The 14884-nt window shown below is 50.4% G+C and overlaps 1 protein-coding gene across 9 annotated transcripts in view; it reads right to left on the reverse strand.

Moving 5' to 3' along the window:
- Positions 1-14884, reverse strand: part of PPFIBP2 (PPFIA binding protein 2) — a 146025-nt gene that overhangs the window by 69842 nt on the left and 61299 nt on the right. The window contains exon 1 of one of the 9 annotated variants that reach the window (XM_073882978.1): positions 10142-10485. The exons of 7 other annotated variants lie outside the window; for them this stretch is intronic. In XM_073882978.1, the coding sequence (XP_073739079.1) occupies positions 10142-10189 (48 nt within the window). In that variant the 5' untranslated portion in view covers positions 10190-10485. Of the gene's footprint in view, positions 1-10141; positions 10486-14884 lie in introns of those variants that run through there. One more of the 9 variants, XM_073882979.1, reaches the window with a different exon arrangement.

Genomic DNA, 14884 nt, shown 5'->3' on the forward strand with positions numbered 1-14884 from the left:
AGAGCTGAATGCCAGCAGATTCAAGAAATAAAGTAGGCTTTCCATATTTTGGGGGACACTGCATTTTAATTAGGTATGAGATTATCCAGGGACATTTAAGGCCCTAAAAAGGACTATCATTAGTTGTAAAAACAAAACAAAACAAAACAAAAAACCTCCAGACTAGTCAATTTTCCCCTTGCTTTCTTGAAAGCTCAGTGGGAGGGAAAACAATGAAGACCAATACAGAGAATTCTTCTGAACCCTGAAATCTCCTGTCTGTCCAGAATAGGCTGGATCATCACCGTTACTGTAACCACATGGCACAAGTGATGGCTGCCACCTTCTTAGAGATATTCTCACCCCTCCCAGCCACCTGATCCAAGTGTGGATGGTTGGATCCTGCCTCTGAAATTTTAAACTTGGGAACAGAAAATGATAGTGGTTGTGCTAGAAAGTTCTCAGGTTTGTCAGTAGCCATGTCCTCGTTCATGTGGAAGACATGGGTTTGCAGCAGGACTCAGCTAAGAAGCCAACATGCACAGGAACACAAAACAAAAGCCAAGAAAGAGACTGGTGGCATTCTCATCTCTCAGAAATATATTTCTGCCCTTCCTGTTGGTTCCTTCTTAACCTGCACTGGTTCAAACCGAGTTTCTGTTGCTTACAACCAAAAGCCCTGGGCAATGCATTTGTCTCAAAGGATGATAAATCAACTGACCGAAATTTACTCCTTTGGAAACAAGAAAGAATTCCTGCTATCTGGAGAGAATACTAAGTTACAAAGAAATTCTGCCTACTGTTGATTTCTTGAACTGGCAGTTGAAGAAAGAATGGTCAGTTCTGAGCCAACTATAGTTAAAATCAGGATCCTCATCGAGGGCCAACGGGGATCTACTCTGTGGCACAGAGCGTGTCTGTGTGGGATGTACCGGGATAAAAATGGCACCCAGTCTCATTCATGTATGAAAGGGAGGACTCCCTATCCACCATCTGTTGGCCTCCATGCTTTCCCATGTAGAGCAAAGAACGTTAAGGCAGGGAATGTTACAAGATGCAACAGGCCCATGGGTATCCACTGGGCATGTGTGGTGGGGCATGGATCCGGGGGGAGATAAAAATAAGTGAAAACACAACAATAAACAGGAAGGTAAAGTAGGGCTTAAAAGGATGAATGAGAAAAGAATAAATGAAGGGTGATAAGAACCTGAAACCACCTAACCACCATTTAAGAAGTTATGTTGAAAGACTGGCATGTCCTACACAGCTGGACAAATGCAAAGTCTGGGAGCCAGGAGGCCAGGAGCTGTGGGTCCCCTGTACTCACCCTTTGCCCAGCTGGAACCCGAGGCAGGGGATCCCTGGAGACTTTGCTGTGGGGCTTCCATATGCACAAACAGAATTCCTACAGCCTCCTCCTACACAGGCAGGACCTCTGCAAAAGGACAACTAGGAATGGCTGAGAGGCAGGGCTGCACTAACCATGTGTGATCTCAGGTAGGTCCCCTCATTTTGGGTCTTCCCAGCCTTTAAATGGAGAAAGTTCTACCTCACAGAGCAATCAATGCAGAGGATGTTAGGTCATTAAACACAAAAATGTAGGGCGCCTGGGTGGCTCAGTTGGTTAAGCGACTGCCTTCGGCTCAGGTCATGATCCTGGAGTCCCGGGATCGAGTCCCGCATTGGGCTCCCTGCTCAGCGGGGAGTCTGCTTCTCCCTCTGACCCTCCCCCCTCTCATGTGCTCTCTCTCTCTCTCTCTCTCTCTCTCTTTCTTTCTCTCAAATAAATAAAATCTTTTTAAGAAACACACAAAAATGTATGGGAATACAAGTACAGAATGTTCTTTATAGAGGGATGCTCTAGTATTTCCAGTTTTTGAATGATCGTGGAAATATGGAAATCATTTAAAAGGCATTGCTGAAGCTAAAAGACCAAAGTACAGTTAGAAGCAGTTCCTCCCTTGTACTGACAGTTTTAATTAACTCATTCTTTTTGTGTAAGAGAACAAAAAGGCAATGTTTTTGATCAGGACACCTATGAAATATCTGTAAAGATCTGTACAAACAGCCCAAGGGAACAATAACCAAAATACTTTCAGGCTGGGAAGAAAAAAAAAATGCCTAAGTGACAACGTAGAACCTACTGCTAGCTAAGGGCTCTGGAATCATGCTTGTGGCGTAAACAGCTGAGGACATGCTCATTTTTTCCATTGTCCCTGAAAAGATGCCCATGTTTTGAGTCAGATCTACAGGACCACAATTTTTCTCCTCGTGAGCGTTCTACTACATGCTCTAAGTAATATGTGCTACATACATTATAAATGAGCACAATGAGAATTTCAATAGCTAATTAATGACCAATCATAAAAACTTGAACTTTTTATTTCTGTTCCAATCTGGAAGTCAGGTCCAACCTAAGTTAAACATGAGCGTGCCAGCCACATCACCCCTGGCAGGTTCCTCAGAGCCATCACCCTCTGACTCTGGTGGCTGCTTAGATTCCATGATGCTTGCTCACTCTTGGCCTGGCCCCTCCATTGTAGCTTGGCCAAGGGATAGCCATGTTAGGTCTCTGTGGAGTTCTGGATGGAGTGCTTAATGCCACGGCCGGGAGCCATGCAGAATCCCCAGGAGGGTTCTTTCACAGCCTGGCTAGCCTCTGCCAGGAGAGCACACCCTCTGCACATGCTCTGGTCCATTCTCAGGGACACGGGGTAGGCCACTTCTGCAGCATTCCCTTGACTGGTACATGCTAGGGGACCTCCTGTCAGCACCTCACTTCTCTGAATGTGGGGAAAGGGCTGGTTCCAGAATAGTCAAGTGGAGCAGACAAGAGGTCACATGGGGGTATCATTTGGTATGCAAGCAGGGGGTGTGGGAAAATCCTAAGGCAGTCAGCTCCCCAGCGTGACAGCTCTAGCCATCGTGGTGTTATTCAGAGCCGATAGCTACTTCTCAGAGATGCTGCCTTGGGGTCCAAAATACATCTGCCCTCCCTTGTTTGATAGTGAAATCTACAGTCTTCACCAGGTAAGGGCCTATTTCCTTCATTGCTTCTAAGAAGCTGTGAATTCCAGTTCCCTCAGGATCCTGGCCACAGTTCATATACTGTCCCAACTGGTCAGATCATTTTATAGGATGGTCCCTTGCTTGGAAATACATGGAGATTTTGAACAATGTGCTGGGTAAGCCCTGGTCTTAGATAAGTCTTGGGATGGCTCCCCCTCCTTTAGTCATTAAAAACATAGATGACACGTGTTTTTAGCTGAATAAGAAAACAAGAGAAAATGTGCAGTATTTCCAGGCCACCTGGTCAGGGGATTTTATCAAACCCAGAAAACCAATTTCAAGTGAGCCATGGCTGTCAGGCACAGGGGAGACATCAGAGTCTCTAAGGCTAGACTTCAAGCTCAGAAGTACCACTCACATACCAACCTTCTTAGAGACTTGAAAAATGCAGACCTTAAAAATAAGGGGACCAAAAAAATAAGTAAGTAAATAAATAAATAAAAATAAGTGGATCCTAGAGGCTACACTCAATTCCTGTTATATAGTTCAGGTACCATATCAGGGAACCTAGCAGTATGAGTGTAGGCAGTGCCTATAAATAGGAAAATCTCCCTAGATTTTTTGGTTAGGGAGTTAAAGCGTTTTCTGGCAGTTCTTACAAAAACAACAGTTTCCAGGACCCGTTCCACCTTTCCTAGGCAAAGAATTGTCAAGGCAGTTTCCTATTGTTGGCACAGAGTTAAAGAAGTTTCCTCCAAACGCAGTATGAGTGTAGTGCAATCAGATCTTTAACTATGAGGAGTCCAACGAGAGAGCTCTATCCTGACCTTGACCTCTTTATGCCTTCCACCTCTTGGCTTCAATTACATGTAAGAGGAGGATAAGTGTTGCTAGGAGAGCTGTCACTGTCAAATGATGTAAGTGACCACCTTTAGAGGAAAGCAAAGCCAAGTTCATAAGTAGCAAACAGGTTGACTAAAGTTCACGTAATAGCATGTTCTTCATTTATCTATTCAACGACTGAAATATTCCTAAATACCTACTAGGTGCCACTCCATGCTGAATAAATGATTCAGTCCCTACCCTCGAAAAAGCTCTGTGGTCTGACAGTGAGAAATGATAAATACAGTGATAGAATAAGCCAACAGCAGTGGCACAGAAGAGGGACAAATCAATTATACCCTCAAGGGAAAGGAGAGGCTTTACAGTGAATGAGTTTTGAAAGCTATGAACGAATCTCTCCAGAGAATGGGAGAACAGCATCTCTGGAAAGTCTTCCCCATAAAGAAAGCTTATCCATAAAACCATGACAATCACTACCCTTCAGATGCTCTGGTTTCCCAGACTAACAGAGAAAACAAAAGATACCATGAGGACCATCACCTAGAAGCTCCCCCGTCAAGGAGTTGGTGTGATGCACATGAAGGCTCCTGACTGATCATCCTGAAGAGGATTTGGAATGAGAGAAATGCATGTGATTTACCAAGGTCTTGTTCCAAAATTATAGCCTTGGATGAGCTTGGTCCCTGCTGAATTCTCCTGACGAGGTGGCGGGATCCATAAGGGACCCACAGCACTGGGCTGCAGCAGAACGGGTATTTGTAAGTGTGCTGGTATCTTGTGAAGGGGGGACAGAAAGGCCAGGGGGAGAGTACAAACAGGAGGTTCTTTGAGTGGTGCACTGTCCTCATCTTGCCAATACCAACAGACACACTGGCTCATTGTTACTAAAAACATTTTGGGGGACAGAGGGGCAGCATCAGATGCTGGGGCTGCAGTGGGGAGGGTGACTGGAGACATCAGAAGTAAATGCCCAGTGCCTCCTCCTGCTGAGGGGCCAGCAGTCAAATCGGCGTTAAGAGAAAGACCCACAGGTGGAAAATATGGGATTAGGTAGATGGACCAAAGTGAGGAACGGGCCCTTTGGTCACAAGACTCCGAAATGGGAATGGATTCCGGGGGAAATGGATAGAAAAGGTTGCTTGGGAACCAGAGGCAGGATGAACATTATAGAAGGAATGCGAAAGAGGTCATGAGGGACAAAGCCAGTGCGCAGCGGGCTTGGGAGTAGTCAGGAAAGGGCAGAAATGGTGAGTTTTCAGCCCACTCTTTCAAGATTTCTAATGGTGAAAGGCAGGCAAGTTGTCATGCAGTGTGGAGAGGCAAGTACAGGGTCAAAGACAGTCTTGACTTGCTTTTCCCTAAGAATGGAAGAGAAGCATTTTCTTGCCAAGGACAGGGATGAGCAAGCAGGGCGGAGGTGAAGAAGAAATGATCAGAGGAATGAGAAGCAGCAGAGCCAGACTGGATCAGGCGGGCAGGGTTCCGAGGTGGCTTTGGCTGGTGAAACACAAGTTGAAAATGCTGGCTGTGAACATAGCTACTTTTTGTGGTGAAGGGGAGGGAAGAGGAGAGCTTCATCTGTGGGTGGCCTCCCCTGCACCCCCCCCTCGCCCCCCGCGGTGAAGCAGGTGGTGACATCAGTTGAGAAGGCAGCGTAAGGTTGGGGACAAATGGAAAGTGTGAAAGGGCTGACACAGAAGACGGGAGAGGGAAGAATGCAGGGAGGAGTCCGGGATCCGGGCTGCCAGCCCACTATCAGTGGCTGTGCTGTTCTGCCGAATCCACAAGCTATTTAGCCCTGCCATGACGTCACCTTGTTAAACCCCGCTGGGACAGAGGCCTGGGGGCCTCTCCAAGAAGCTCATGGACAGGACTCACAGGTGCCAGAGGTCAGAGATGGTGGAATTCCAGCTCCTCCATTATACTGCAGAATAGGATGCTTGGGCATATTGGGTACATTGGCTAAGACGGGAGGTACCTGTAGGAAATTGCACACAGCTAAAAACCCTTGGGGTAACCATACCCGCTATTGTCATCCTTGTGGTTCTGAAAAACCTCTCCACCCAGAATCACGGTGGCGCATACGGCTCTGGAGCAACCCAAGGCTGCCAGTTATGATCCAGATCATCACCACCATAACGAATGCTTACAATGCATTTTCTGAGCACTATCCATATATTTATCCTATTTTACAGTCAAGGAGATTGAATCCCAGGGGGGTTAAATCAATCCTCCAAGGCCACACGGACCGGAGACGTGAGCCTAAGGAGCTGGATCCAGGATCCATGCTGTCAGCCAGCAGGAATGGCTTTTAGAGGCTGCTGTCTACCTCTCCCCCCTTGTACTGCAGCCCAACTCGAGTGCAAGGCAAGTCAAGGTCTGGAGCTAGGATGCCTATGTGTCCATGTGTCCTTGCAGCTCTTCTGGCCCAGGCTACCGGATCAACCATTTGAGTACCAGATGACACAAAGTAAAGTCTCGCATTAGCAGCTTGAGTTCATTCCACATTCCACTACAGAACCCAAGCTCATTGCAGAGGGGATCCACAGTAACTCCCTTCTCTTTGACTTTGGCCTGGAAGCTGGCTTAAATGCTGAACATGCTAGAAGCCAGCAACAGTGTGAAGATGCTGACAGTGGTGGGATTTCTGTTACTGGGAAAATAAGCTCCACTCAGAGGGCAGTGGGTGGGCCCCGCAGACCCTGCCTGGAGCTATTTTTAGAGACTCTTTCATGACTCTTGTGGGTTGGATCCACTGATCTTGAAGCAGGGCAGGTGTGAGCTGTGTGTGAGCCAGTCAGGAATCAAACAGCTGAGGGGCAGAGGCCTTCTGGATGCCTGCAGCAGACTGCCTTGTCCCTGGGTTCTGTCCGTTGGAGAGGGAGCTGGAGGAGCGGCTCTGGCCAGCCTCCACTCAGCAGCCAAGGCCAAGCTGGCCAGAGCCAGCAGCTGCTGGGGCCTCTGGCTACTCCCCATGGGCCAGGTCACAACTGCCCCTTTCTGGTCTTCAGTGAGAGACCTCGACGTGGCACACAGCAAGGCGCGGAGGGCCGGAGGGGGGAATGGCCCAGCATATGCTGCTGGGAGAGAACCCAACTGGTCCCACCGTTCCCCCTTCAGTTCCCACCACCCTCACAGCGGTCAGTCACCATTCATGGGTATCGCGGTTCTCAGGCAGGGTCCTACGCTAAGCATTCTACAGACATTAGCTAACTTGACCCGCACAAAACCTGTATGCGGCCGGCACTATTACCTTCCTTACTGCAGACATGAAGAAATCAGGGCTGATCACGTAGGTAGGAGGTGCCGCAAAGCCAAGATTCCAGCTCAGGCCTTACTTCAAGCCACGTGTTCTTAATTACAATAGTACACAGTATCCCCATCCCCCAAAGGCCACAGAACAATGTCCCCTTTTTCCGAGCCAATGCTTCCCCGCCAGCTCTGTGCCTCCTTGCCCACAGGCATCTCCCCCGCTGCCCCCAAATTCAAAGACTCGGTCTCGCTCCGAGACCCTGCCCTCCCAGGCTGGTCCTAAGGGCCAGGGCTTCTAGCTTGTGCATCAGATCACCCCTCACCCGTCTCTTCTAGAGTCACCCCGTCTGCATGGGACAATGAAGGAGACAGCGTTTGCACCTTCAAAACCCTGGGCCAAGAGAAACCCGCTCTCCAAGCCACTTCGGCTTGAGGACAAGCAGGAGAAGGGAAGTGTGAGCTGGGCAGACGGGGGGTACTAGAGACCCACAGTGGAGGAGCCCACTGCAGGGATGGGGTCGGCAGAGGAGACTGCTGGCAAACAAGAGCCTTGACGGAGTCACGAGAAGTGGGTGGCAGTGAGGAGGACGTTGGGCATAAGCTCAGAAAAGGGAGGGAGCACATGTGGGAGCTCAGAGCAGATATAAAAGATGAGACCAACAAGGTAAGTAGAGGCTGGGTTGCAAAAAGTCTCAAAGGTCAAGCAGGCAGGTGATCCTGGGCTTTCTTTTCTAGACTAAAGGCAAGTCCTGGGGGCTTAGGAGCAGGGTCACGGGATGAAGGGATTTTTTTTTTTTTTTAAGAGGATTTAAAAGAGAAGAATCCGGTAATAGTGTTCCGGGTAGAGATACTCTGATTATTCTTCCTAGGTCATACGCTATACTTTGTGCTTTGTTTTTAATGATCCTAATTCTAAAAGTAGAAGAAAAATATCTATTTTGCTAGGAGTCATCCCAGCGGTTTCTGAGGTCTCCGTGCTTCGAGCTTCCCTCAGCGGATGTGCACTGTGCATGGGAACCAGTGTGCACAGCCGGGGTCTCAGGACAAAGGGCCTTCTGACACGGCAGCACCTGCAAAATCAGCTCCTCTATGGCCAGAACTTCGGCGCGAGGTATGGAGTTCGAGCCACTGGGACCTGGCTCTGATGGTCCCAGGCACACCACAGCTGGAAGACCTCCGGATTAAAAAGCTTCATTTGGATATAGAAAAACAAACTCAGTGATGGGAAGTGCACTCCTCACCTATTTTCCCCCAGAACCTCCAGTGAAGGTTTTCAAATGCTTAAGACAATGGATACAAACCTTTGCCAAATTGTCTGGCCCCCTCAGTGTGCTCTAGCTGGCTGCAGGACCCCCATCCCACAGCTGAGCAGGGGCTGAGCAGACAGGATTTCTGCTGGGTTCTAAACCAATATTTTTCTATGTATTTGGCAAAAGAGAGGAGGAATGAGAACTGGCCTGGCAGACAGAAAGCAGGGTTCAAGATCAGGCTGCACCACGAGTAGCTCTAACACTAATAATCACAAGGTCCTTAGCCTCTCCTGGGCTTTGTTAAATGGAGGGTTTGTACCAGTCGGTCCCGACGAGTCCCCAGAGCTCTAGTTTTATTCAGCTGCCTTGCTTTTCACAACACGGCTTGCCATACACCACATCACAGTGAGAGTAATTTTCTTAAAGTACAAGTTGGATCCCCCCGTGTGTCCCAGGTCACTCCCCTGCCATAAGTCCCCTGTCATACACACCACGCCCCCCACAAGCCTTACTGTCCCCTGCCCTGTGTGACCGGGCATCTGCCAGCTCCCGTCACAGAGCTCAGCCTCCCTGGCTTTCTCTCAGTCCTGAACTCCCTTGCACCTTCAAAACCCTGGGCCAACTCCCTCTGGCTTTAGGACCTTTACACATACTAGCCTCTTTGCCTGGAATGTTCTCCCCCCCTCCCCCCACTTTCCACCTGACTCACTCCTGTTTTTCAGGTCTCGATGAAATGTTCCTTGCTCAGAGGGCTCCATGACTCCCCCCTCTCACTCATTCATCACCCTCGATGGTGGCCATTAACAGTTCCTGTTCCTCACTGCACTTAATTTGTAACTTCACGTTTATTCACTGGGACGGTAACCTCTGCTTCCCTCATCGGAGGGCAGATTCACAAGAGCAGAGACGGATTCCACTTTGCTCACCACTGGACACCCAGTACCCCCGTCTCTATAAATATTTGCTGAACGCACGCTGCAGGGGGTGCACACAAAAGCCAGCATCCCTGCATCTCGGGGTGGGGATCGGGGGCCTTCCGAGCTGGACACGTCCTGTCCCTCCCCGGTTACAATGTCCAATCTCTTATCTGTCAGCTGCTTTTGCCCTTCCTACTTCTGAGAAACACTCAGCTTCTGTGTGAAAATAAATGGACAACATCTTGGCCAACGGTTTAAAAATGGTCACGAAGGAGGAAAGAGCCTGAGTTCTGCGAGTACGGATGCCACTCCAGCCCCAACGTTCATTTCATTCATTCATTCGTGGCTCACACCCCACACTTGAGCTCATCCCCTAAAGAAAGGGCATAAACAACTTGCAACCCAAACCCTTGGCTTCAGAGCAGTCAGAAGAGAACTCCCCAGGAGGCTTCCTCCGGAAACACAGACGCTCTCCCGGCTGACAGCAACTAACACTCTGCCTCGGATAACATCAGAGCAGAGAGGTTCAGAGGTCTGATTTTGAAAGGATGCAGCTTCCTCTCTGTGTCCTCAAACCCAAGGGCAGTGGGGCACCTTTTTCTGGTCACAGTGTTTGGAGCCTCCAACTGTTTAAGCACCCGAGTTAAACTAACTAACTTTCTTCACCCCATTCGTGCCTTTCTGTACAGAGGCTCATTCACCAGAATGTCAGTGGAGAAACAAAGACAGCTGACTGTTTTCTCCCCTAGTGCCTATAATTAGATTCTCATGGAGAACTTGGCCACGACAGGGCTTTGCCGGACAAATACACCTCCCCCCCTGCACCCCCCCCCCAGCGTCTCTCTTGCCCTCATCTTCAGGGAGACCCAGATAAAGCAGCCAGTCACTTACCCTCTTCAGCCACGCAAAATGCTTGTAAACATCAATGTCCCCATCCATGCTGGGCACCCATGTCAGCAGTTAGAGTCCTTGGTGGAAAAAGCCCTTTTTCTGGCTAGAAACCAAATTCTCTCCTCTTCCTTGCTTCTGCCCCCTCCCCCTGGGGACGTCAAGCTGTGTTCAAGTTTCCCCACTTCCCTGGCCCATGTCCTTCAGTCTTTCCCTGAACAGTTTCAGATACACAACGGCTCAGACCGGACCGTGCTGCTCCAGTATCCTTCCCCTCCGCCCCCAGACACACACGGGCACCAGCTCTGGGATTCAGAGCCTGTGGAGCAATCAACCCTAGCGAAAAGGTAGGGAAAAAAGACAGACTTGGACAGGAGTTGTAAACACACACACATACACACACACACACGCACACGCACACACACACACACACAGGAACATTCTTTTTGGTGATAATACCAGAGCCTGCCAGAGGGAAACAGTCCTGAAGAAAATTCCTTGTCTGGCTTCCCCTTTCTGCAGTGGCTGGAACTCATTACCGAGAGACCCCGATTTCCTGTCTCTGCTCCACTCTGCATTTACCCACAGGCTCCCAGCTGCTCTCAGTTTATTTGGGACTGGGGAGAAGACTAAAAATAAGTCCTGCTCTTGGAGGAGCTGCTGGTTCCCACACACAGCCTGACCCCCACCCTGAAGCCCACGCCTACCCCTTTTCTAGGCGGGCGTCGGGCTGGGCCCTGAGGAAAGCCTGTCATTTCCAAAAAAATAACACATTCAGAACCAGCTCCGGTCTGGGTTGGCTGGCCTGCTGGGTGTCTGCTGTCCTTGGCGCTGGTGGCACCGTCTGCCAGGGGCGACCTGCTACCAGGAGACGTGTCATCGGAGGAGCTTGGCCTGGGGCTGCTGTCGGCCACCACCATGGCCAGGCCTTCCCGGGGCACAGTCAGCGCCGGGATGGGTACAGCTCCTGTGGAGCCCAAGGCCTGCCTTGCTGGCTGTCCCCCACTCCAGATTAGCTACCTCAGAAGCCAGGGAAGGGGGAAGGCGAGGCCCCCTCATGGGGGGGCCCACGCGATTTAGGGAGAGCTCTGGGAAGGCAGGGGCTGGTGCAGATGGGGAATTGTGTCTGTTTTCCTGGGCTGGCCTTCCAGGGTGGTCTCCCCAGCACTGCCTGCCCCTCCTCCCCCCCAACGCTGCCCTCCACTCACCCCCCACTCTTCTGAGAGCTTCCCTAAACACAGCTTTTCTCCCTCACTTAGCCTGTAACATGTGGCCTTTGGCTAGAGTGATTATGAAAGCGGTCCTTGATGTGGGTACAGTGGGAACTGGGGTTACACACCAGGCCTCTGAGCTCTGCTCCCGTAAATGACTTACAGATGCACGTCTTGTGATGGCGGGGGGGGGGGGGGGGGGGTGCTTCCCGGTGCCCTTAGGGGTAGCTAGGGGGGGTTCCTGGAACTGCCAGTGAAGAGGAGGCTCTACTGGGTGTTGGCAGGCCCCTTCACATGGCCTTGACAGCATAGTCACCAGCAGGCTGCCCCAGTCTGCAGGGATCAGAGCGGCCGTGCGCGAGCTCGGCCGGCAGCGGGCACGAGGGGAGGAGTAAATTCCTGGAGACACGCCCAGCTCAGAGGCTAGAAAGGAAAAGCAGGCTCTGCCCTCCATGTGCTGAGCTCTGGGCCCTTCTCGCCTCTGGCCCAGTTCAGTCAAGGCCTGGGCCCTCCCCGGTTGAAGTTCCTGACCAGAACCAGCACAGACCATGTTGGGGAAGCAGCTCTCTTAGGTTGTAGGTAAGCTTTGTTTTTTTTTCTGTGTGAACGTCTGGGAAAGCAGAAGGAAGAATTCACTTGGTCAACAAGTATTTGCCCAGCATCCAAGGCAAATGAAACCGACTTCCTGCCCCGAGCAAATAAAGAATCATCACATGGTATGTGGTAAAGGTGTTTCTGGGGCCCTAGGGAAAAAGAGGCAGAGTGGGTTTGGGGGCTGGATGGGGAGAGATGGGGCACAATCCCAGCCCCGGCTCCCCTTGGTCGCGGCTCGGTGCTCTTCGGTAGGTTCTAGGGTGAGGAGGAAAGAAAGGACAAGGCAGCAATGTGGTGGCCTTTCTCAAGCTTGCTAGCTCCCACCTGCCCGTGGGGTTGGCTCCAGTGGCAGCCCCTCCTCAGCAGCCATACCTCTCTCCACTTCACCACCTGTCCTGTTGTACTGAACCACCATGGACCGTTGATAGGTCTGTGTACTGCGCTAGACTGAAGAACACGTGTCTGAGCCCTGACCTCCATGCCTCCCACAGTTCTTGGCACACGGGAACAACTTAAACATTCTTTGAGTGAAAGAGTGAGGCTCACGTGGTAAGACTCGCAAGATAAGCCTAAAATTCTACTCGGAGAGCAGGAGTCTCGAAGGTGGGTTTCCCCAGGGGAATGATGCTCCCCCTGAGAGAAAAAAGATGGCGTTCACATGTGACAAATGTGAGGAGGGAGGAATCCAGACAAGTTGCAGCTCAATTCTTGACATATCTTTACGGTACCCTCAAGTAGCAATTCCTACCTCACTCTTTAAAAAAAGAAAAAGAAAAAAGTGTTATTTTATAATTCAACTCAAAAATTCACAGAGTTAACGCTCCAAAAGACCTAGGAGCAGGGCATGGGTGTGGCTGGTGGGCGAAGTGACCCAGGACACGGGAGCCATACGCACCTTTTCATTCACTGACCCCCAGGTGGCAGGTGGCCCTGGGCATGGCCCCGTCACCCCGCTCCCAAGGCAAACCCATGGCTGCACCACCACCTCACTCAGAAGGCAAACCCGGCCCGGGGCACCTCACAGTGGTGCACAGGCAGGCAGGCTTTGGGGGGATGAGACAAGCCCCTGAATAGGTTCACAAAATACATACATACAAAGTACTATTCAGATCTATAAATCACTATTTCTCTAAAAACAAAGTTTCCAGATTATCAAAATGATCCATGACTCCCAAAGGATTAGAAGCCTGGGTTTTATCTGGCCTACGCAGTTATTCTGAAAGGTTTAACCTTCCCTTCAAGGAGAGTGGGGGATGGTTCTCCAATCTAGTGTACTGCCTCAGACCCACTGCTGAAGAGCATTATCAGGAACCACAGGGGGTACACAAATTGGGGTTATTACGGTGACCCTGAAAGTCCTTGGGGCCTTCCCAAAAGCAAGTCACTCCCCAGCAACCACACTCAACTCATCACCGTCTGGAACATGAGGTAGCCAGCTGAGGGCAAAGGGCACTACACTGAGTGACTGAGCATCTGGGGCCTAAAGACACAGCTGAGGGCAGGGTAGTCAGCTTTGGACAGGGAAACTCAGGTAGCTTGCCCCCCTCCTCATCCCAGGGCTTAGCAGGGAACCCCATGAGAGTCACCTCCGTGGCTGGGTGCCCACACACGTGTGAGAAGGACTGAGGATGGCTTCCTAAGGTTCTACTTTCCCCGCCAGGAGTCAGCAGCATCTAATCGGGCAGAACTGTGGACTGAGAAGGGGGTCTCATGGGTCACGTGCCATTCTGACCTCTAGCTCAGCCCTGAGCCTTGGGCTCTGGTGACAGGTGTCAGGATGGCCGTGGAATGCCAGATACAGGTTTGTGTCCTTCAACAGGTATGCTGCACAGTGGGCCTGCCACTGGGGAGTTTGGGGGGGGGGGCGCTGGGGGGAGGCTCAGCCCAAGGACACTGCTCCTTCGGGCTGGTAAGCAAGTCCTGCTTGTAAAACAGCATCCTGGCCACTGCAGCCCAAGTCCCCATGGGGCACAAGCACCTGAACCCACCACAAGTAGTTGGGACAAGGACCGGCCGACTTTTCCCATAAAGGGCCGGCCCATATGGTCTCAGTTATACTCAACTCTGCCATAAGCAGCCACAGCTAACACATAAACTAAAGAGTGTGGCTATGTTAAACACCTAATATTTGTGGACACTGAAATTAGGATTTCAGACCATTTTCACATAAAATATGCTCATAGTGTCTCAATCACTGAAAAACATAAAAATCATCCTTAGCTCATGGGGCATAAGAAATAGACAGTGAGCCAAATGCAGGCCATAGGTTGCTGACCCCTGGCTAGGGCTATATTTCCCCGTTTAGAATTAATCACCTGGGCTGGAGGGTGTTCTCATAAAAATGCAGATTCTGACCAGAAGGCTGAGAATGGGACCTGACACTGTGCATCGCTAACAAGCTCCCAGGTGATGCTCATATTTGAGGATCTCGGGACCATATTTGAATGGTCAGAGGTTAAGAAACCACTTTCAGAAGTTTCTTAAAGCACAGGGTATTGAGCAAGTTTGCCTGGAAGTACAAATCCTCTGGAGCCCCCCCCTCTCCCTACCTACTAGTGGTGCCTGAAAAGGCAGAAGGTTCCTGGTGGGTGCAGGGTGGGTGGGTGTCTACATGCTCAGACCCCAAGTTATGCTAACCTGGCAACATCAGCCACCATGTCCCCTGGGCCTGAAGCAGGAAACTTAGTGGGGAAGGGTTTATTTGCTCTTTTACCAGTGTTTGCACATTCTTGGTCATTTATAAACATTGGTTCTTAGGGACTGAAATAGTTTCCTCAAGTCAGGTCTGAAAGGAGCCAGACCTCTAGAATTTAGGAGGTGGGTACAGTTTACTGGGTTGGGGGGTGGCAGCAGAAATCTAGGAAAGTGAAAGCTGCTAAGTTTACAGTAGCTGCAGGGTCCCCACTATGAGATGCTATGCCAGGAAAAATGTATTAAAAAA

The sequence above is a fragment of the Callorhinus ursinus genome, unplaced genomic scaffold (assembly GCF_003265705.2).
Source record: "Callorhinus ursinus isolate GAN/ISIS: 27379988/994484 unplaced genomic scaffold, GSC_fseal_2.0 scaffold49, whole genome shotgun sequence".
NCBI classification, from domain to species: Eukaryota; Metazoa; Chordata; class Mammalia; order Carnivora; family Otariidae; genus Callorhinus; species Callorhinus ursinus.